Source organism: Symphalangus syndactylus, chromosome 16 (genome assembly GCF_028878055.3).
Source record: "Symphalangus syndactylus isolate Jambi chromosome 16, NHGRI_mSymSyn1-v2.1_pri, whole genome shotgun sequence".
Classification (NCBI taxonomy): Eukaryota; Metazoa; Chordata; class Mammalia; order Primates; family Hylobatidae; genus Symphalangus; species Symphalangus syndactylus.
In genome coordinates this window covers 67,687,165-67,709,196 of record NC_072438.2, presented here as the reverse complement: position 1 = coordinate 67,709,196, position 22,032 = coordinate 67,687,165, and the positions used below count along the sequence as shown (strand labels likewise).

The 22,032-nt window shown below is 33.5% G+C and overlaps 1 protein-coding gene across 10 annotated transcripts in view; it reads left to right on the top strand.

Annotated features, from left to right (window-relative positions):
* NIPBL (NIPBL cohesin loading factor) overlaps positions 1-22,032 on the top strand; it is a 185,925-nt gene that overhangs the window by 124,455 nt on the left and 39,438 nt on the right. For all 10 annotated transcript variants that reach the window (XM_055245871.2, XM_055245873.2, XM_055245872.2 and 7 more), the window contains 17 exons: positions 72-161; positions 1,583-1,686; positions 2,190-2,276; positions 5,574-5,805; positions 6,536-6,687; positions 7,223-7,303; positions 7,837-7,937; positions 9,284-9,422; positions 11,724-11,806; positions 13,089-13,221; positions 14,072-14,215; positions 16,364-16,453; positions 17,511-17,725; positions 17,825-17,927; positions 19,098-19,196; positions 19,291-19,437; positions 21,643-21,777. In XM_055245871.2, the coding sequence (XP_055101846.1) occupies positions 72-161; positions 1,583-1,686; positions 2,190-2,276; positions 5,574-5,805; positions 6,536-6,687; positions 7,223-7,303; positions 7,837-7,937; positions 9,284-9,422; positions 11,724-11,806; positions 13,089-13,221; positions 14,072-14,215; positions 16,364-16,453; positions 17,511-17,725; positions 17,825-17,927; positions 19,098-19,196; positions 19,291-19,437; positions 21,643-21,777 (2,135 nt within the window). The remainder of the gene's footprint in view (positions 1-71; positions 162-1,582; positions 1,687-2,189; positions 2,277-5,573; positions 5,806-6,535; positions 6,688-7,222; positions 7,304-7,836; positions 7,938-9,283; positions 9,423-11,723; positions 11,807-13,088; positions 13,222-14,071; positions 14,216-16,363; positions 16,454-17,510; positions 17,726-17,824; positions 17,928-19,097; positions 19,197-19,290; positions 19,438-21,642; positions 21,778-22,032) is intronic.

The window sequence follows — 22,032 nt, the reverse complement described above, 5'->3', positions numbered from 1 at the left end:
TATTCATATTCTTCAGCGTCACATGTCTACTTGGAATGTGAGAATAATGAATGTATTTTTCTCTCTTGCAGAAATGATGGACTCTTCAACTTTTAAGAGATTCACAGCCTCAATAGAGAATATTTTGGATAATTTGGAAGATATGGATTTTACTGCATTTGGTAAAATCAACTTAAAATACATTTACACGTACTCTAAGTGTCTTAACTGTATCCTCTAGAGTAACTCAGTTACTCTAGAGGATACGGAGGCATGCTCTGTGCTATCAGGAAACTTGAAATCTAGTTGTAAAGTCAAATCTAGTCTGTTACCAAGAAATTAAAAACTTCAGTACAAAACTCAAGTATAAATTAATCAAGTCTGGATAGTATCTAAAGAATCATGAGTAAGTCAGAGTAATTAAAAAAGTCTTTATGCAGGTGAGGAGGCTTGAAAAGGCCCTGTATAATGAAGGTACTGATAGGAGCAAATATGCAGAAATAAGCATCTATTCTTCTGTTCATTTATTCTAATGACCAATATTTATTGAATACTTATCGTATGCCAGTAGGATGTTAAGTGCTAGAGATGCAAAAATAACTAAAACCCAAACACCTGGCTTTAGGGAATACAGATGCTAATATGGAAAACAAAATAGTAAACCAGTTAGAATACAGTAGGATTAATGTTATATTCATGTATTACTTTTACAATGACATAAAGATTACATCTATAAATATTAAAATATGTTTATGAAAACACTGCCTACAATGTATAGAGCTATTCTTAACAATCTTATGCCGCCTTCATCTGGTAAAATAAGTATTTGTTTTGTGAGAATTGTTTGCCTGAGTATCATTGTGTTTGCTGATTATTTAGAATGTCAGTTTCATCTTTTTTAAAACTTTACAATTCTGTGCTGACAAATTGTCTTCTGTATCATTTAGGGTCCCAAAAGTAAAAAGGGCACTCTCAAATTAGAATAATATGAGGAGGAGTTATTTACAAAGAGACCAGTTAAAAAGATGGAGGCAAAATATTACCAGAACCCAGGGTTAACAGCCTTAAACCAAAAGAGTGAGGATACAGAAAAGTCACCAGAACTCATTCTGCAGGAAAAAAAGTTGTAGAGTAGGCTGCCTTGAAAGGAGCAATACCTTTTGGTCAGGAGACAGAGCCAGCCTGAGGAGACCTTGTAAGCAAAGAGTAAGAGATATAAATACCTTGACCTTACACTCCTCTTTGATCTTCTAACAGGGCACCCTACTGGCCAAACCCAAACAAAAGCAGAGGGCGTGGGAGACTCTTGATGTAGTCCATTCAGGTCAGCCTCCTGAGGTAGAGAGTGTGGTTGAGAACAGTCAAGAGTATATCTAAAGTAGTAAAGATAAGATCTCTATCTCATCTTCCCATTTTAGTCATAAATCTGACTTCAATTTCTGTCCTTTTTCATTCAGGGTTTACTTGAGGTTTATATATAGAGGCGTCTTAGGTTGTTATTTGTTTAGTTTGCGTGTCTAAAAATTTTATTAGAAAGTTAAGCTTGACATTTTGAGCTATTTCATTTACCTAAACTTTGTGTTTGTTTGGCTTGATTTTGCAGGTGATGATGATGAAATTCCTCAGGAACTGCTCTTAGGAAAACATCAGCTTAATGAACTTGGCAGTGAATCTGCTAAAATAAAAGCAATGGGTATAATGGATAAGGTATCTCACCAAAGTAAAATTTATAAATTTACTTCATAGAAACATTTGAAATTAATTTAAGGTTTTCAGGGTAAATTATAAAATTTATGTAAAGTAAATAGTAAAAAGAAAACTCATTGTTGACTTCTGAGAGTCTAAATGAGTTTTTTTGCTTTTTTACAAAAGAATAAAAGAAGTATTCTGCAGATTATTCTAAAGAGAATCATATTACTGCATTGAAAGAGGCATGGACTTTAATTTTTTCCAGAGGTTTTTTTTTTTTTTCATTTTCTCAAATATTTAGATTATTTAAATGCAGAAATACATTAAGTTTTTCTTTGACATTTGCTTTAGTCGTTTAGGGTCATTGAGTAGAAGTTCTAAGTGGGAAAGTTTTTGTACTCTTTAAGAGGGTGACAATGCTATTTCCTCCATAGTTCAAAGGGAATAATTGTACAGATTGTTTCTTGAATAATATATAACTTTTACCAATGATTGATAAAGAATTTATGTTGCTATTTTAGCTTTCAACTGACAAAACTGTGAAAGTCTTAAATATCCTGGAGAAGAATATTCAGGATGGGTCAAAGCTTTCCACTTTGTTAAATCATGTAAGTTTAAGATCCATACTGTTAATTTTACCCTTAATGTTATTAAGATCTATAGTAGTCCCCCACTTCTCTATTGTTTCATTTTCCATGTTCTCAGTTACCTACAGTTAACTGCAATCTGAAAGTAGGTGAATAATTTTTATTATAGTCTATTGTTATGTTTGTTACTGTCATTAATCTCTTCCCATGCCTAATTTATAAATTAAATTTTATCTTAGGTATGTATATATAGGAAAAAAATAGTGTATATCGGGTTTGATACTATCCGTGGCATGCACTCGAGGTCTTGGAATCTATCATTTGTGCATTAGGGAGGGACTAATGTGAATTTTTTCACAAATGACTTTCATGTGTAGGGGAAATTTCACATTTCATTAATTTGAGCATGTTACCATGAATTACTAGTTACATTCATTAGCATTGCTAATAGAACTTCACTTTTAGTAATTCAGAATTAATGTTACACATTGTCAATTCACAGCTTTGCCATAAAGTAAGAATAATAAAGACGTGAACATTTTTGTCAATTTAAGGGGCAGTTCTTTAGTTTATGCTCTCCCTTATTTAAGTGTATGAATGTTTAAATTTTGTTTTTGATTTATGAGGAGATAGTAGGTAGTAATTCTTTTTCTTGAGCTTCCCTGAAGAAATAACATAGTTAGAAATCTTATGATTTCCTAATATATACTAATTAATATACATTACTCCTTATATACCATTTTTATACCTACCTCAAAGGGTTGTTCAAAGGATTGAAGAATTAATCCCAGCACTTTGGGAGGCCGAGGAGGGCGGATCACGAGGTCAGGAGATCGAGACCACGGTGAAACCCCGTCTCTACTAAAAATACAAAAAAAAATTAGCCGGGCGTGGGGGTGGGCGCCTGTAGTCCGAGCTACTCGGAGAGGCTGAGGCAGGAGAATGGCGTGAACCCAGGAGGTGGAGCTTGCAGTGAGCCGAGATTGCGCCACTGCACTCCAGCCTGGGAGACAGAGCGAGACTCCGTCTCAAAAAAAAAAAAAAAAAAAAAAAAAAAAAGAATTAATTCATGTAAAGCACTTATAACAGTGTCTGGCACACTTCAACTTCTCAGTAAATGTTAACTCCAGCTGTTACTATATTTTAATATGCTTATATCAAAAGCAGTAGCAACATGGTTGCAATGGTTTATTAATTGAGTGAAGCAAATTTCCTGGGATTTGTCTTCCTAGCATTGTAGTGGACTATAAATTATATGTGCATTCAAATTGATCTTGATATCTCTGACATTAATGAATGCAGACACTAATGATTATAGGCATTTAATAAGTTCTGAGTTGATAAATTTTCTTTCTCTTTTTTTTTTTTTTTTTTTTTGTCCCCTGATAGAGCCAGGGTCTTGCTCTGTCACCTGGGCTGGAGTGCAGTGCCACAGTCATAGCTCATTGTAGTCTGGAACTACTGGGCTCAGGTGATCCTCCCACCTCAGCCTCCCAAGCTGCTGGAACCACAGGCATGCACCACAATGCCTGGCTAATTATTTAAAATATTTTGTAGAGCCAAGGTCTCACTCTGTTGCTCAGACTGGTCTCAAACTGCTGGCAACAAACAATCCTCCTGCCTTGTCCTCCCAAAGCTCTGGGACCACAGATGTGAGGTACTACCCCTGGCCAAATTTTCTTTATTTTTAAAAGCCTGATTATAAAAGTAACATATTTATTGTAGAAAATTTCCAAAACTGTACCAAAGAAGCTATATTCTAATCCAGCAATAACCATTTTGAACACTTTTGATATATATACTTCTCATGTATACATATGTAGTATATATATTTAATATACAAGCACTAGATTTTATTTTATCTTTTGAGGGAAATGCTCTTGGTGTTTACAAAAGCCACAGGATTGCTAGGGGATCTACATGGAATAAAACAAGCTTGTCCAACCTGTGGCCCACTGGCCCATGTGGCCCAGGACAGATTTGAATGCAGCCCAACACAAATTTGTAAACTTTCTTGAAACATGAGGATTTTTTGCAATTTCTTTTTAAGCTCATCAGCTTTCGTAACTGTTAGCGTATTTTATATGTAGTCCAAGACAACTATTCTTCCATTGTGGCCCAGGGAAGCCAAAAGATTGGACACTTCTGGAATAAAATATGTAGAAAAATAATCTCAGGTGGTAATTTTCTGGATTATTAAATATATTTATATTTTTAAGTGCCCTCTCTTTACTTTTTGCATCACAGAAACAAAGGCTTAGAGAAACCTAAAGTAACAATCTACTCCATTGTTAGTCTACAAGTTACTTAAATACTTCACCAAGAAATTGTGATAATCATCATCAGAAATCTAGAGTTCTGGAGAACTGGCTGACTCAGTCTTAAGGAGATTACTTTCATCCCTAAAAACCGTTAACAGTATTTAATATATTGTGGATAGCCTTAACGTTTGGCATGAATCATGAACCTCCTTAACTGACTCTTCCAAACAAACAGCAATGTTCGCATCAAAGACAAGCTACTTTATCTTTCCTTTGTGGGTTTTTAGGCATTACTGAACAGAAAGCCCTGTCTGCTTTACATATTATATATTGTGCTTTTGTTCATTTTCCTAGGGTATAAGCTTTGAATTGGAAGTAGTCCTATAATATAGTTTATATTTCATAACCAAAGATGTGATAGAAGGATTTTTACTTTAACAGTGAGATTACTCCTAATTGCAATGTCGAGTTGCTGATGTGTAAATTAAAATAAGTCTTCTGTCAGTTCTTAAATTATCCGTTTAAAAAAAGTCTTCATTAGTCTGCATATTACTACTTTTTAATCTCAGTTTCGGTAACTGTGTTGTTGAAAAGCAGGTGTTAGGAATGATTGTCAATAACATTTTAGTACTAAGTAAGACTTTGCCCTTTGTCATTAATTTTTGCTTTGTTATCACAGCAGCAAGCAGAATTTATAAAGTTTTTAAACTATCATAATGTTTATACCCAAAACACAAAATTAATTTATATACAGTTAAAGTCATAAGCTAAATCTTAGATTTGGATAAAGCACACAAAGGATATAATTATAACTTTTTCAGTAGGGTGTCATCTAGTGGTGAAATGAGGTAGAGTATATCACGTTTGAAAACATTGAAACACAAATCGTGCTCAAAGTAGTATCAGTATTTGTACCTCATTCTGGATATTCTTAAAAGAATTAACACACATCATAACACTTTTCCACCAGTGAAAATCAAATAAATCATAATTTTAATGTATATTTTAAACCTATAAATGTGTTTATTTCCATTTCATTAACAATACTGTTTTACAGAACAACGATACTGAAGAAGAAGAAAGGTTATGGAGAGACCTTATTATGGAGAGAGTTACAAAATCAGCGGATGCTTGTCTTACAACTATCAACATTATGACATCCCCTAACATGCCAAAAGCTGTGTACATTGAGGATGTAATTGAAAGAGTTATACAGTACACTAAATTTCATTTGCAGAATACACTTTATCCTCAATATGATCCTGTTTACAGACTAGATCCTCATGGAGGTTAGTTCGTATAATATCAAAATTATTGTAAATTTTTGCCATGTTAGATGAGTCAAAATAGGACTTAAAATGGCACCAAAATTTTTGAATCATATAACTTGTAATAAACACTGATTTTGATTATGGATTTGACTAGAATATAGTACTTGTTCAATTATAATTTCTTTAGGAACTATTTATATATAATAGAAGTTATTTCTACTTGTCAGGGAAAATCTCAGAAAATACTACCTTCTGGTTTCATTTATCACTTTGCCCTAATTTTACCCAAAATAGCAGTTGTCTACAAAATGGATTGATTTAAGATAAATACTCTTTCTCTTGTTCTTAACCTTTATAAATGAGCAATGAAATGTATACATTTGAAGGGAGTAAGGTCATACTTAGGTTCCTGAATAATGAACTTGATGATTTATTGTATAATTGCAAATTAATTTAAAGGGAAATATAATCTTACTATCCTGCTCCAATGGAGAAAAGTAGAAATCAAGATAAAATAATATTTTAGATACAAGGATTTAATAGCTGCTGAAGATTATCTGATGCAAGAATGTTTCTAATAGAATATCTCTAGAGAGTAATTTTCTATTTTAATAAATAAAAAGCTTTATCTTCCAGGTTCTGTAGCTAAAAAATTGTGTTCTCTTAATTCAAAAAACAGTTTGAGTACTGTTTATTAAAAATTATTAAAAGTTGATGTTTTCCTTATCTTGAATTTGTTTCATTTTAGGAGGCTTATTAAGTTCAAAAGCAAAACGGGCTAAATGTTCTACCCATAAGCAGAGAGTAATAGTAATGCTTTATAACAAAGTTTGTGACATCGTTAGCAGCTTATCAGAATTGCTAGAGATACAACTTCTTACAGACACAACAATTCTTCAGGTAAGTTTTTTTGGTAAGCATTTTGTACATTTCTAAACTAAATGATTAAGTCCAGTATAACCTAGCTCACTCAATAATAAGACCAGCACTATGTTATCAAGAATTTTTCCTGTTAAGAGTATGTTATATCTAAATTGAAGAAATAAAACTTCAGGAGTTTTAAAAAGACATTTTGTCAGGAGACAGACAAATGTAGTGTAAATTCCAAACTCTAAATTCTTTGAAAGATAGGTTATATTTTCATGCAGATATTAAATGTTTGTTATTTCTTTATATTCTGGTGACATTTGTAAACTCAAAAAGTAGAGATTAGAGGACTGATAGCCATGAAACAATGTGCCTGTTGTATGTGCTAACGTGCTTTGAGGATGAAGGGGAACAGAGAAAAGAATAGATGCTGATTAGGTGGGGGAAAGAAAAAATGCCTTCTTAGTGTTTGCCAGTAAGCTTATGAATGTATTGGAATTTAGTAAGATAGAATTTTACTGAAATCAACTAAAGATGTATACCACTTACTCTCTTCTTTTTTAAACAGGTTTCATCTATGGGAATAACACCATTTTTTGTGGAAAATGTCAGTGAACTACAGTTGTGTGCCATTAAGTTAGTCACTGCAGTAAGTATAATCAATTTGTATTTTTAGTTACCACACAAATAAAACAATATTGATGTCATTTAATCCAAACTTCCAAAAAATAATGAAGATACCTGGTTTTTAGTACATTCATTTCAATCTAAGGACTATTTTACTAAGTCTTATTAGACTTTATTAATTGAGGATTTCTTTTTCGGTTTTGTTAATTTATTGGGTTATTCTGTTTTTGTCACATTTAAAACACTTCTAAATATTTGCAAATATTTCAGCTAATAATTCCTTGATATTTATAATAAAGTTAGAATGGTTTAAAATCATTTAAATCTTGTCTGACTGCCTATAGCCAAGATTTCATAGTCCTTTAAATGAAACTAGTGTACTCTTTGACTTCTATAAGAATGTTATAATTAATCATAGGAAAATAGAGCAACTTACCTTAGATACTGAAAACATTTTCATTCTAAATGGCAGGTAATTTTTTTAATCACATGATATTATTTTTTGGTTTGTTTTCTATTATAAGTTTAACTTGGAATCTTATAATTACTAAACAGGTATTCTCAAGATATGAAAAACATAGGCAGTTAATTTTGGAAGAAATTTTTACTTCACTTGCAAGATTACCAACCAGCAAGAGGAGTTTAAGGAACTTCAGGTAATTAATTATAACAGAGGTCAAGTATAATGAAGAACCGCCATTATATTGAACCGTCATACATTTATTCTTCATTTCTGTCTGATTTATATTTTAATAATTGAAAACTAGGCAGTTACATCAGAACAGCATGAAGAATAGCTGAGATGTGTGAAATAACATGACATATTTAGGGGGCTTAGAAAACTTCACTGATTCTCAAAGGTAAAGATCTGTGGCAGGGTTTTTCAGTCTTGGTACTGTTGACATTTTAGGCCATATAACACTTTGTTATGCATAGCTGTCTAGTGCAATATAGGATGCTCAGCAGCATCCCTGACCTCTACCCATTAGATGCCAATAGACACCCTTCCTCCTTCCAGTTGTGACAACCAAAATTATCTCCAGGCACTGGAGAGCAAAATCATTCCTTATTACGAACCACTAGTCAGTGAGAAGATCTTGTTGATCCTGTTGGAAATATGGCTCAAAATAATCATATCAGTTCAAAGAGGATTTTATAAGATTTTTGTGTCTCAAAAAAAAAAAATAAAAAACAGAAAGATTACTCTAATGGCAGTATGGAGAATAAACATGGGGATTAAATGCTCTTTAATCACTAAGCACACTGTTAATAAGGAATGTAACCCACTGCTATGGTCAGCATTATTGTCTTTGCCATCATAGATAATCACCAGAATTATCTTAATATTCCTGAGTGATTAAAAGTGTTGACGTGGCATATAGGATTGTTTTTAAGATTGCTTTGGGCTTCTTTCTTGTCTAAAATAATTATTTTATCTTAATCATTTTTTGGACTAATTGTATACTGATAAACATTTATTGTCTGTTAAACCTGAAGAAAAACTATCAACATATAAAAGAATCCTTAGATTTTTACAATATCTATAGAACAAAAGATGTGGAAATTGATTTTTTGTAATCTGTGCTACCAATACTAGCACAGATGATCAAGAGCTGTGTAGCAGATTTTAATACCAAATGAATAACAGATTCAGCAGATGAATAGCAAAATATATGGGCATTTGGAAACTTTGAAGACTTTTATCATTTTCGAAATCATTTTGAGAAATGTTTAATATTATGAATTTTTATCTGCAATGTATGTAAAGCATAGAAATTTGTATTAAATACTGTATTTTTCCTTTGACTATTTTAATTATCTGAGCACGCATAGGCATTTACTTGTTTTTGCTAACTTATGACAAATAATTACACATAAGAACACTATAAGCACTAAGATCATGCCTAGAAATATTGGAAGTATCGTGAAACTTTCAGACAATAGATAACATTTAAATGAGATTATCTTGATACTCCATACAAATTTTTTTTCTTCATTAAAGGTTAAACAGTAGTGATATGGATGGAGAACCTATGTATATTCAGATGGTTACAGCACTGGTTTTACAACTTATTCAATGTGTGGTACACTTACCATCATCAGAGAAAGACCCTAATGCAGAAGAAGATTCAAATAAAAAAGTAAGGAATCTGTTAAAGGTTTTACAACTGTACTTTTATTGAAGGAAATACCTGTCATTCTTAAACAACTGAAGTTCTTTTTTTTTTTCTTTTTTTTTTGAGACGGAGTCCCGCTCTGTCACCCAGGCTGGAGTGCAGTGGCGTGATCTCGGCTCACTGCAACCACCACCTCCCGGGTTGAAGTGATTCTCCTGCCTCGGCCTGCTGAGTAGCTGGGATTACAAGCACGCATCACCATGCCTGGCTAATTTTTGTATTTTTAGTAGAGATGGGGTTTCACCATGTTGGTCAGGCTGGTCTCGAACTCCTGACCTTGTGATCCACCCTGCTCAGCCTCCCAAAGTGCTGGGGTTACAGGTGGGAGCCACTGCGCCTGGCCAAAGCTGATGTTCTTAATTAGACATTCATGGCTGGGCTTTAAGGTCCTTTTAGAGCACTAGACATGGTGTTGGAAGAGTTGAGTTCTGGTTCTGTTGTATCTACCAGTCATAAAACATATAAATCATTTTAATCTTTCTGAGTTTATTCTTCAGCTGTAAAATGGAGGTGATAATACTTGTCAAAACTGCTATACCAGGTTGTAAGGGTTAGTGAGATATTAAATGTGAAAGTGAATAATACAATATATAATATATATGCATGTTGAGTATCCCTGATCCAAAAATCTAAAATTGGAAATGCTCCAAAATCTGAAACTTTTTGAGTACCAAAATGATATTCAAAGGAAATATTCATTAGGGCATTTTGCATTTCAGATTTTCAGATTAGGGGTACTGAACCCATATATAAATACATAACATAGGATTATAATTAACATTAAATTCATGTGGAAAATGAGTTTATTCCCTCCCTAATAGGTAGCTCGTGCGGACGATTTGCTTTTGGTTTTATAGCTTTTGGAGATGTTTAGAATTTTTCCAAGTGTATACTTTTACCTCAACAAAAGTTTAAGAGAAACAAATAATTTTGTTTATCTACTGTTAGAGCCAAGCATATGTGTGTACCTTTTTGGGAATAATAATAAATATATAATAATTATTAATAACTGGACAGGCACTTTGGCTCATGCTCATAATCCCAGCACTTTGCAAGGTCAAGGTGGGCAGATTGCTTGAGGCCAGGAGTTCAAGACCAGTTGGGCAACATGACAAAACTCTGTCTCTACAAAAAATACACAAATTAGCTGGTCATGGTGTCGTGCGCCTGTCATCCCAGCTACTCAGGAGGCTGAAACAGGAGGGTCGATCGAGCCTTGAGAGATCGAGACTCAGTGAGCCAAGATTGTGCTACTGCACCCTGGCCTGGATGACAGAATGAGACCCTGTCTAAAAATGAATGAATGAAAGAAAGAAAGTCAAATACTATCTGAAAAGTTCAGATCCTCTTTATTTCTCCCATCCCAATCCCATTGTTTGTAGTCTTCCTTTCCTAACCATTGATGACAAGTATGATGAACATGTTTCTTTCTTTTAATGATTTTTATGTAAATTTGATATACAATTATTTCATTTTTACGTAAAGGACAGTGACATATTTACAGCTAATTTTTTCACTCAACATCACTTTTAATACATACAACTCATACTAGATTGTTTTTTTACTTGAGTTAAAAACACCATATCATAGAATCACAACTTAAAGCAAAAGTTTCTCTAGATGTACTTAGAAGTAGAATTAAGATAGTATACATGCGTTAAATTTACTGGAAGTTGTCAATTTGCTTACTAAAGTGGTGTTTCAGTTTATAGCCCTACTTCTTACTTAAAATTATGGTCATTGAGAAATACCCATCTTATTTTGCATTTTCCTGATTATTAGTGAGCTCGAGCCCCTTTTCCTATAGTTATTTGTCTGTTGTATTTTTATAACTGAATTGACTGTTTATATCGTAATCTTTAAATTTCTGATGAAGGCGTTGAATTTTTTTTTGATTGTATGGATTATGTGTTTCTTAAACTTTGAGATTGATATATTTTTTCTTAATTTTTTTTTTATTTTCAATCCATTTCTTTCTGTTCTGACCAGGATTATGGTAAACAACTATTGATATTAAATTTGTTAACCACATATGTTACTCTTACATTATTTTAATAACACTCTATCTGTATTTTTATTTGTTTCTATAAAGTTTTAAAATATGCTCAGTGTGCTAATTTTGGCTTCTCTCATTATATATAATGGAATAGTTTAAGCATTTTAGTATTGAAATGTATTACCCCCTCTTCAGTAATAATATGACAATAGCAACAGGGCTAACTTATTATTTCTTGTATCTTTATAAACTCATTTTTTTCATTCTAGATTGACCAGGATGTTGTCATTACTAACTCTTATGAAACAGCTATGCGAACAGCCCAAAACTTCCTCTCCATCTTCCTTAAAAAGTGAGTAAAATTAATATAAATCTGGTTTTTCTTTTCCACAGTATAGAGAATAGTTCGTTTTTTTAAAAAGATGAATCCTATTTCCTGCCGTAATCTGAACCTTGAATACATCTTCCTGACACTTGGTTTCTTGATCTTTAAAATGAGACAACTGGAGTATTAAAAATCTAAAATTGGGATGGGACTACATGGGGGAAAAAAATCTAAAATTTTGTGAATTTTCTTATATGTTAGACTCCAGAAATTAAAGTACTAGATTGAAATTCTGTAATTTGTCTTCAGTAAATTTTGGAGAATTTTCCTATTGTACCTGAATAGGAAAGTTTGTGAAGAGATGTTATTTAGCCTCCATAAGGATTTTTTTTTTTTTTTTTTAATGAGACAGAGTTTCGCTCTTGTTGCCCAGGCTGGAGTGCAATGGCGCAATCTCAGCTAACCACAACCTCCGCCTCCCAGCTTCAAGCGATTCTCCTGCCTCAGCCTCCCAAGTAGCTGGGATTACAGGCATGTACCACCATGCCCAGCTAATTTTTGTATTTTTAGTAGAGACGGGGTTTCCCCCATGTTGGTCAGGCTGGTCTCGAACTCCCGACCTCCGGTGATCCGCCTGCCCTGACCTCCCAAAGTGCTGGGATTACAGGCGTGAGCCACTGCGCCCAGCCCAGCCCAGCCTCCATAAGAATTTATGATGACCTTGGCCAGGCGTGGTGGCTCACACCTGTAATTCCAGCACTTTGGGAGGCCAAATCAGGTGGATTACAAGGTCAGGAGTTCGAGACCAGCCTGACCAACGTGGTGAAACCCCATCTCTACTAAAAATACAAAAATTAGCCAGGCATGGTGGTGCACGCCTGTAGTCCCAGCTACTTGAGAGGCTGAAGCAGGAGAATCACTGGAACCCGGGAGGTGGAGGGTTGCCGTAAGCCAAGATCATGCCACTGCACTCCAGCCTGGGTGACAGGGTGAGACTCCATCTCAAAAAAATAAAGAATTTATGGTGATCTTTTAGGTAGAAAAACAGTGATCATTTTTTTAAATGTGTTTCACTTGCAAGAAAGTAGTATTAGTATTGCTTAATAAATGAATTCCCTATAATTAAGGAGAAAATGGAGTTTGTGAAATAGACTCATTTTAAACCATATTTTATTTAATGTACACTTATATATCTTGTTACTAAATAGAAAAAAGAAAACTTAGCTAACAATTTCAATCATGTTGGTAGACAGATGACTGACATGTGTCACCTAAATTGACATCCTTTTCATTATTTGTCTTTGAACAGATGTGGTAGTAAGCAAGGTGAAGAAGATTACAGACCACTGTTTGAAAATTTTGTTCAAGACCTTCTTTCAACAGTCAATAAGCCTGAATGGCCAGCTGCTGAACTACTCCTTAGTTTGTTAGGGAGACTGTTGGTAAGAGTATAGCATTTAAAGATTATTTGATTACTAGAAGACAACATAATGAGGATGTACTGTGATTCACAGATGATGAATTCTTTAAAAATGTGTAAGGAAATATGAACATTGCGTCTCTTTTTGCATGTGCATAACTGTACACAATATTGTCAGTACCTTGTAGAAAATTTTCAAATGTTGTGAAGTTTGGTGCTTTCATTTCATTACATAAGATAACAGTGCTTTAACAGTTTTTTTTTTTGGAAATGTTATATTGTTAAAAGCATCTCAACACTGAGTCATAAGTTACTCATTTCAAAGCAAGAAAATGATTAATATAGACTCCTTATCATCTTTAAGAGTATTTCTACAAATATATGGCATTTTGTAGTCCTCATGTAATGCAGTAGGTAAATGGAAAGAAATGTTGTGACTCTCTTTATTTTTAAACTACATTTGAACTTGCACAATACACATTGTTGCAAAGCTTCTGGGACCTTTTTGTGAATGGGAAAATATGTTAATATTATTTGGAAACTATAATAACTTTTCATAGGCATCAGAATTCCACCCTAAGAAATTCTTACTCAGTAATACCACATTTTGTGCAAATAATACAGTTGAGCCTGCATATTTAATGAGTTATGTTGTTCTTAAGGAAGTTTAATCTGTAATTTTTTTAGTCACATGAAAATGTTCAGATTCCAGAAAATCAAAAGGCAAAAATGACTTTATGGGACAGTATCACAGGAAAAAAAAAAGTTTAAATTTTAAATTATACAATTTAGATTGGGAATTTATATGATAAATTGCTATTTAAAATATATTGTTGTAAATCTATTCAATCAAAAACTATTTTGATATTTAGGTTCATCAGTTCAGTAACAAGTCAACAGAGATGGCTTTAAGAGTAGCATCTCTTGATTACCTTGGAACTGTTGCTGCACGGCTGAGAAAAGATGCTGTTACAAGCAAAATGGATCAAGGATCTATAGAACGCATTTTAAAACAGGTACTAAGATAAAGAATTAAAATTATGGGAATGAATAATAGTTATTTTCTTTGCATGTCCTTTCATTAGTTTTGCATTTCATTTTGTGGATTCAAAATAAGATTTTTACTTCTAAAAGTGGGCTTTTCAAAGCCCCAGTGAGAAATTTTAAGACCTGAGAATGAATTATTTAGTCTAACAGGGACTTCTGAATGGTTCATATAAATCATTTACTTTCTTTTTGTGAAGTACTCTTAATAATGTATAATGCTGTTTTATATTTGATTTAACATAAATTTTATTTAAGTTTTTAATTTACTGAATGGTGATTTAGCACACCCAATAAGATTGTTTTGTACTTTTGAATGTTATGTATCTTCTCATACTAAGGAGGTGTGAGGAGAGCTTTTTTATACTTTATTGTATTAGAGAGTTTTCATCTTGGGGGAAAAAGTGTTTTATTGCTTTTTTTTTTTTTAAATGTGGATGAAGTGGTAGTAATAAAGTTACGTGAGAAAATTGGTGAGGAAATGATTTCTAATCCTACTATATACAACTTCTGTTTTCATTTTTTTCTAGTCTTTTTTTATGCTTATAATCATATCCATGTTGGTAGAAATGCCTTTAATTTTTTTTTAGCTGTAGTTTGTGTTTTGAAATAATTTCAACCTTAGAGAAAAATTGTAGGAATAGTACAAAGAACTCCCATAAAAGCTTCTTGCAAATTCCTTGATTATTGACAATTTACAAAATTTCCTTTATCATCTTTCAAAATATAGATGTATGTGTGTCTGTATATGCATTTTTTTTTTTAATTTTGTTTCGAACCACTTGAAGTTAAGTTGCAGACATTATTCCCTCATTACCCCTGAATTCTCTAATGCAGGGACTTTCAAAGTGTGATCCCCTTGACAAGTAGCACCAACATTGAAATCATCTGGGAACTAACAAGTACATTTCTAACAAAAGTACAAATTCTTAGGACCCTCCCTGGACCTACTGAATCAAAAACTCTTGGTTTAACAAGCCCTCCAGGTGATTCTAATGAATGAATGCTGAAGCTTGGGAGCCACTGCTTAGTGTATATTTCTGCAAACAAGAGCTCTCACTTAAATATCTGTAGTACAATTATCAAAAGCAAAAAATTATCATTAATATAATATTAACATCTAATATAATACTACATTACCTACTCTGGTAAATTATAATTTGTTGCCATCATTATTTTAATGCTCAAATCATCCTAGATTTGATCAATGAGAACCCTTTGAAGCTGGCTTTCATTTCCTTTTGATATATTCCCATCATAATTTGAGGGCTTTCTAGAACAAAAAGGTGTTTCAGGCAGATCTTTTACCTTCCCTACCCCTGCCCTGGGATCAGTTGTTTCTCCTAGGAATCTTGGTTCCTTTTATTGGTGAATTGTAATGTAGAAACCAAGATCTAGTTACTGGATGACTTTCTGTATTTCTTAAAGGGGGCCTGGAACCTCTTATTGCCATGTATGGCTATGTTGATTATACATTGTGCAACTCAAGGGGAAGGATCATTTGTAAATTTTTATGGCTCTCAACACATATTTCCAAAAGGAAATTCTTCCTACCTCTGAAGATTTAACACATTTTTCTGATCATTTTTATGTCAACTACCTATGAGCTGTTTTTTAAAAAAATGACATATGGTTCATAAAAATAATGGCCGGGCACAGTGGCTTACAGCTGTAATCTCAGGAGGGTGGATTATTTGAGGTCAGGAGTTCGAGATCAGCTTGGCCAACATGGTGAAACCCTGTCTCTACTAAAAATACAAAAATTAGCCAGGCATGGTGGACCACGCGTGTAGTCCCAGCTACTAGGGAGGCCGAGGCAGGAGAATTGCTTGAACCCAGGAGGCAAAGGTTGCAGTGAGCCGAGATAGTGCCGCTGGACTCCAGCCTGGGCAACAGAGTGAAACTCCATCTCAAAAAAAGTAAAACAAAAAAGGCAAACTTCATCTATCAATATATAATATTTTTCAGAAATAATATTTTTCTGTTTTTTCCTTTTAGTTACTGTGGTTGTATTTTCATTTTTAATATCAGTTTTTCCTTCAGATTTGTGTTTACAATTAGATGATTTATTAAAGCACAACAGTAATAACTTTTTTGTTCTTATTTGGTTTATTCTATAGGTTTCAGGAGGGGAAGATGAAATCCAACAATTACAAAAAGCATTGCTTGATTACTTGGATGAAAACACTGAGACTGATCCTTCACTAGTGGTAGGATTCTTTTCCCCTGTTTTGGAGATACTACATGTTTATTTAAATTGGGTTTCAGAAAATTGGGAGGTAGCATGATGAAGAGGAAAACTTGTTTGGAATATTGATTTTCGAAACAAAGGGATACCTGATAATCTAAACAGAAAAGAATGCTTTGAGTTGATTTGTCTTATATGGAATTCTGGTTACAGATACTGTACTGTACTAAAATTGTGTGACAAGAGAAATATTTGGAAGTCTCTCCATAAGTGATCTTTGAGACTAGGCTAGGTCCTTGGTTCTCAGAGTGAATATGGGCCGAGTGGTACATGAGATGATCTATAAGCCTGTAAAAATAAACTATTGGATTTTTATATGTGTATTTTTAAATATAATTTTACTTCTATTTCATGTATGTTACACAACGTAACCAAAATATTAGTATAAGAGGTTCATCTACAAAATTTATAAACTATTATTTGAGAACATTATACATAGAGATATTTTATTTTATTTTTTAACTGATGGGATATGCAATTGAAAGAAATGGGATACTACTAAGCTCTTCAGCCATATACTGCAGGTTTTCAGTTTGTATTCAGAGGAACAGATTTACAGGTGTGTCTCAGTGTTAAACTATTTCAGTGACAATTGTCTTGTGTGTTTCTTGGAGAACTAAGGCAAAATTTGAAAACAGAGGAAGTCTTCTACCTTCAGCATTTTATCCATTTGTTACAAACTTTCCTAGTTGACCCATCATCTGTTTAACTTTGTCATGATATTGTCCTTGATTAAGTAGTTGATAATAGTATTCTATATTTAATACAGTTGTGTTTATCAAATTATCTTGACTTCATTAATGTAAGTATTGGAACATAGTAAAATAATAAGTTTTCTAACATTTAGGATATTCTATATTTTCTGGCTTTCTTAAAATCTGTTTTTATCACATGGAAGTTGTTTTAAAGTAAACTTTAATATTTGTATTCCTGTAATGTGAGCACTCTAACTTTATTACTTAACTTGGAAATCTTGTTGCTAATTTCATCAAGCTCAAGTCTGTCTAATTTCTTTCCAGTTTTCTCGTAAATTCTATATAGCCCAGTGGTTTCGAGACACGACTCTGGAAACAGAAAAAGCAATGAAATCACAAAAAGATGAAGAATCATCTGAAGGAACACATCATGCAAAGGAAATTGAGACAACTGGCCAAATTATGCATCGAGCTGAAAACCGAAAAAAGTTTCTTAGAAGCATTATCAAAACCACACCTTCTCAGTTTAGCACATTAAAGTAAGATCCAAGGAGAAAACAGTTTACATTTATCTCCTTGATATCTATTTACCTAAGTTACAAAAAATAAAAATAAATTTTAATGACTTTTTGTTGTAGGATGAACTCTGATACTGTGGACTATGATGATGCTTGCTTGATTGTTCGATACTTGGCCTCCATGAGGCCGTTTGCCCAGAGCTTTGATATTTATTTGACACAGGTAAACTGGATAAGAATTCCTTATACAGTGATACTGATTTTTCTGATTCTGGATGCTTGTCAGCAGTATATAATATCATTCATTGTTGAGTACAGATACTTAAAAGATCATAGATGTAGTATTTGTTTTTAGGTTCTCCGGCCGGGTGCAGTGACTCACGCCTGTAATCCCAACACTTTGGGAAGCCAAGGCAGGTGGATCACCTGAGGTCAGGAGTTCGAGACCAGCCTGACCAACATGGTGAAACCCCGTCTCTACTAAAAATACAAAAATTAGCCGGGCATGGTGGCACACACCTGTAATCCCAGCTGCTTGGGAGGCTGAGGCTGGAGAATCGCTTGAACCTGGGAGGTGGAAGTTGCAGTGAGCTGAGATCATGCCATTGCACTCCAGCCTGGGCGTCAAGAGGGAAACTCCATCTCAAAAAAAAAAAGTCCTTGTTCGACATCCCTTTTACATATTATTGTTTTACAAATATATATTTGTATGAATGCACACACATACGGTATCAGTAGAGTAAGTGACATTATAAAAACATTCAGCTAAATCCCAGCACTTTGGGAAGCCAAGGCGGGCAGGTTATGAGGTCCAGGAGATCAAGGCCGTCCTGGCTAACACAGTGAAACCCCATCTCTACTAAAAATACAAAAAATTAGCTGCCATGGTGGCACGTGCCTGTAGTCCCAGCTACTCAGGAGGCTGAGGGAGGAGAATCGCTTGAACCTGGGAGATGGAGGTTGCAGGGCGCTGAGATTGCGCCATTGCACTCCAGCCTGGGCGACAGAGCGAGACTCCATCCCAAAAAATAAAGTAATAAAATACAAAACATTCAACTACCAAATTATGATTTAAATGATACTAAATATCTTTGATTGAAGTTACACATACCAAGGTTTTAGTGGGGCTACAGGTTCTGCAAATGAAGCATAACAATTAAAAAACAGGTTTAATTGGATAAAGGAAAGTCTCCAAAGTATGGACTGTACGCTTAACACCTGTACTGATCTTTAAGTTAAACTTTGAATCAGTAGGAAAGATCCTTTACTCATTTATATACAGATTAAAGAGAGGTAAATAATAGATTTGTTTTCTTTTGCATGTTTTCATGCTATTTTTAATTAAATTTTATGTATTTTAAAATTTACAAAAATGTCAACGTTTGCTTGGCAGATCCTACGAGTTCTTGGTGAAAATGCAATTGCTGTTCGAACAAAAGCCATGAAGTGTTTGTCTGAGGTTGTTGCTGTAGACCCCAGTATTCTAGCAAGGGTAAAGAGCAAAAATGATTCTTTCTTCTCTATTCGAATTGGAATATTCACTCTATTTAGATATAAATTGTTTTTTTCTCTTCATTTTTCTTTAGCTTGATATGCAACGAGGTGTTCATGGACGATTGATGGATAATTCGACTAGTGTCCGAGAAGCAGCAGTAGAATTACTAGGTCGATTTGTCCTTTGTCGACCTCAGCTTGCTGAACAGTATTATGATATGCTGATTGAAAGAATATTGGTATGTTTGTCATTTTTTTGTAATGATTCATGAATATAATTTTGCCTTTCAAGCATCATGTTTTGTTTTAAAGTGTTAAGCTAGAAAAATAAATGTACCAATTATATATTTATATTGTCTAATTTATGAACTATTGCCACTTTCTAAACAAGTACATATTTTCAAGAATAGCCCTTGCAATATCATAAAACAAATCATTGGTAATAATTGGATTCCTTTTTTCAGTTGCTGTTTCTTTTTCATTGTACCAGTTTACAATGAGTAGATGATAGGAACCACATGGGATAGTTAAATATTTTTGAACAAGAATCTAGAGTGATTTTATGTATATATTTATGTACGTATATATATAAACAGGAAGAATTATTTCAGTGAGAGACACGTACAGAACGTTGGTATCTAACAATACTTTTGGATCCTTTATGTGCATCTTCTTGTTTCCTTAAAACTGAGTAATGATGAGCTCAGATACCTACAAGTTAAGCCCAAAAGTTCGTTGAGGTTTAAGAGCAAACTAAAGAGGTTCTACATACATCATGGAATTCTCTGGCTCTGAAGCATTTTTCTGAAAAATGAAAGGAAACATTGGCATTAGGAAATATCTGTGGAATCTCCATACTACCCATTACAGGCATATGACTTATTGTAGAACTCAACATAGATGCACTAGTGCACAAAATTAAGTACCACCTCAATGACAAGAGTTTATTTTGTCACCCTTGGCCTAGTATCAGAACATTGTGTGACAGAAGTATAGAATAATTTTTAGCTTCAACTAGGCATAAATCTTGGTTGAGAAACAAATAATTTAAAGAAAAGCTGGAAAAATTTTTTTCCTTCTTAGGGCTTCCATCTTTTGAAGGGTGAAATCAACAGGATTCCCAAATATCTAATAAACTCTGATATTGGTAACCCTAGTAAAATATCCTAAAATATTTTGGGGATTGCTAAAATCACATAATGGAGATTAATAATTTTGCACACTTCATGTCCGATGCTTTTTATTTTTAAAACTCTTTAATATGAAAGTTTGTTACAGAAAAATAGTACAGTGAACACCCTTGTACCTACCTCCATACTTCATCTGTATTTTCTGCTAAATTATTTTAAGTCAAACATTTTTTACTACTTTTCTTGTGAACACTTCAGTTTGTAACACCAAAAAAAGATACTTTGCTGTATAAACAAAACCATTATCTCACCCAAATTAACACTCTAGTATCATCTGAATACTAGTTCTTAGATCCTCCATTGTCCTAAAAATGTTTTTTCATTCTTCTTTTTTAAGAATCAGAATTCAGTCAAAGGTAATACATTGCATTTGGGGGTAATGTCTTAAAATTGAAGACTATTTTCTTAATTCTTTTTTTTTTTTTTTTTTTTTTTACATCCCATATGACATTGACTGATTAAAAAGGTCTCATCAGTTTTGTTATCTTCCCATGCTTGGTTTAATCTAACTTGTGTTTTGTATCTCTTATAAACCCTAAGATAGGCCAGGCTCAGTGCCTCACGCCTGTAATTCCAGCACTTTGGGAGGCTGAGGCGGGTGAATCACCCAAGGTGAGGAGTTTGAGACCAGCCTGACAACATGGTGAAACACTGTTTCTACTAAAAATACAAAAATTAGCCAGGTGTGGTGGTATGCACCTGTAATCCCAGCTACTCAGGAGGCTGAGACAGGAGAATCGCTTGAGCCTGGGAGGCAGAGGTTGCAGTGAGCTGAGATCGCACCATTGTACCCCAACCTGGGCGAGAAGAGCGAAACTCTGTCTCAAAAAAAAAAAAAAAAAAAAAGTAACCATAAGATAGTGCCAAAGGTTTGATTAGATTCAGGTTTAAACATTTTTATGAAGTCTACTTTTAAGTGATACTTCATGTGCTGTTTAAGTGCCAGACACTATTCTAAAGCTTATGTTTGTTTGCTCATTTAATTTTGACAAGTGTATACTTCTAGTCTTGTGTCCAGGGCTTAACTATAAAATATGTTTCTATGTCTTAGATATCATACTTTAAAAGAAAAGACAATATAATAAAATAACACATTTATAGTAGCAGTAAGAAAGCATGTAAAAAGCAAATATGTCAAACGTGTTTATCATGTTAACAAATAGCGAATATACTGTGTATGGATACTTATTTTCTAATTTCACACACAAGGCATCTCAATTTTTCTGACACTTAAAAATACCTTTCTATTTTTAGGATACTGGTATCAGTGTCAGGAAAAGAGTAATAAAGATTCTCAGAGACATTTGTATTGAACAACCAACGTTTCCAAAAATCACAGAAATGTGTGTAAAAATGATTCGCAGAGTCAATGATGAAGAGGGCATTAAGGTAGTGTTGACTGTTTTAAATTTATTTTTCATTAATGTTTAAAATAAGTTAAATGTTTATTGCACCTAAATGTTGATTTTAAATATATCCAAAAACTTTACAATGAATCGTTTTTAGTTTATAAACTTAAGAAAAATACATACTTTAATACTTTTTTGTTTCTAGATTTTTATATTAATTATTATAATCTGATTTTAACCAACCAATTCCTCAGTGGTAATATTTATTTAAGACTGGCCATAGTAGCTCATGCCT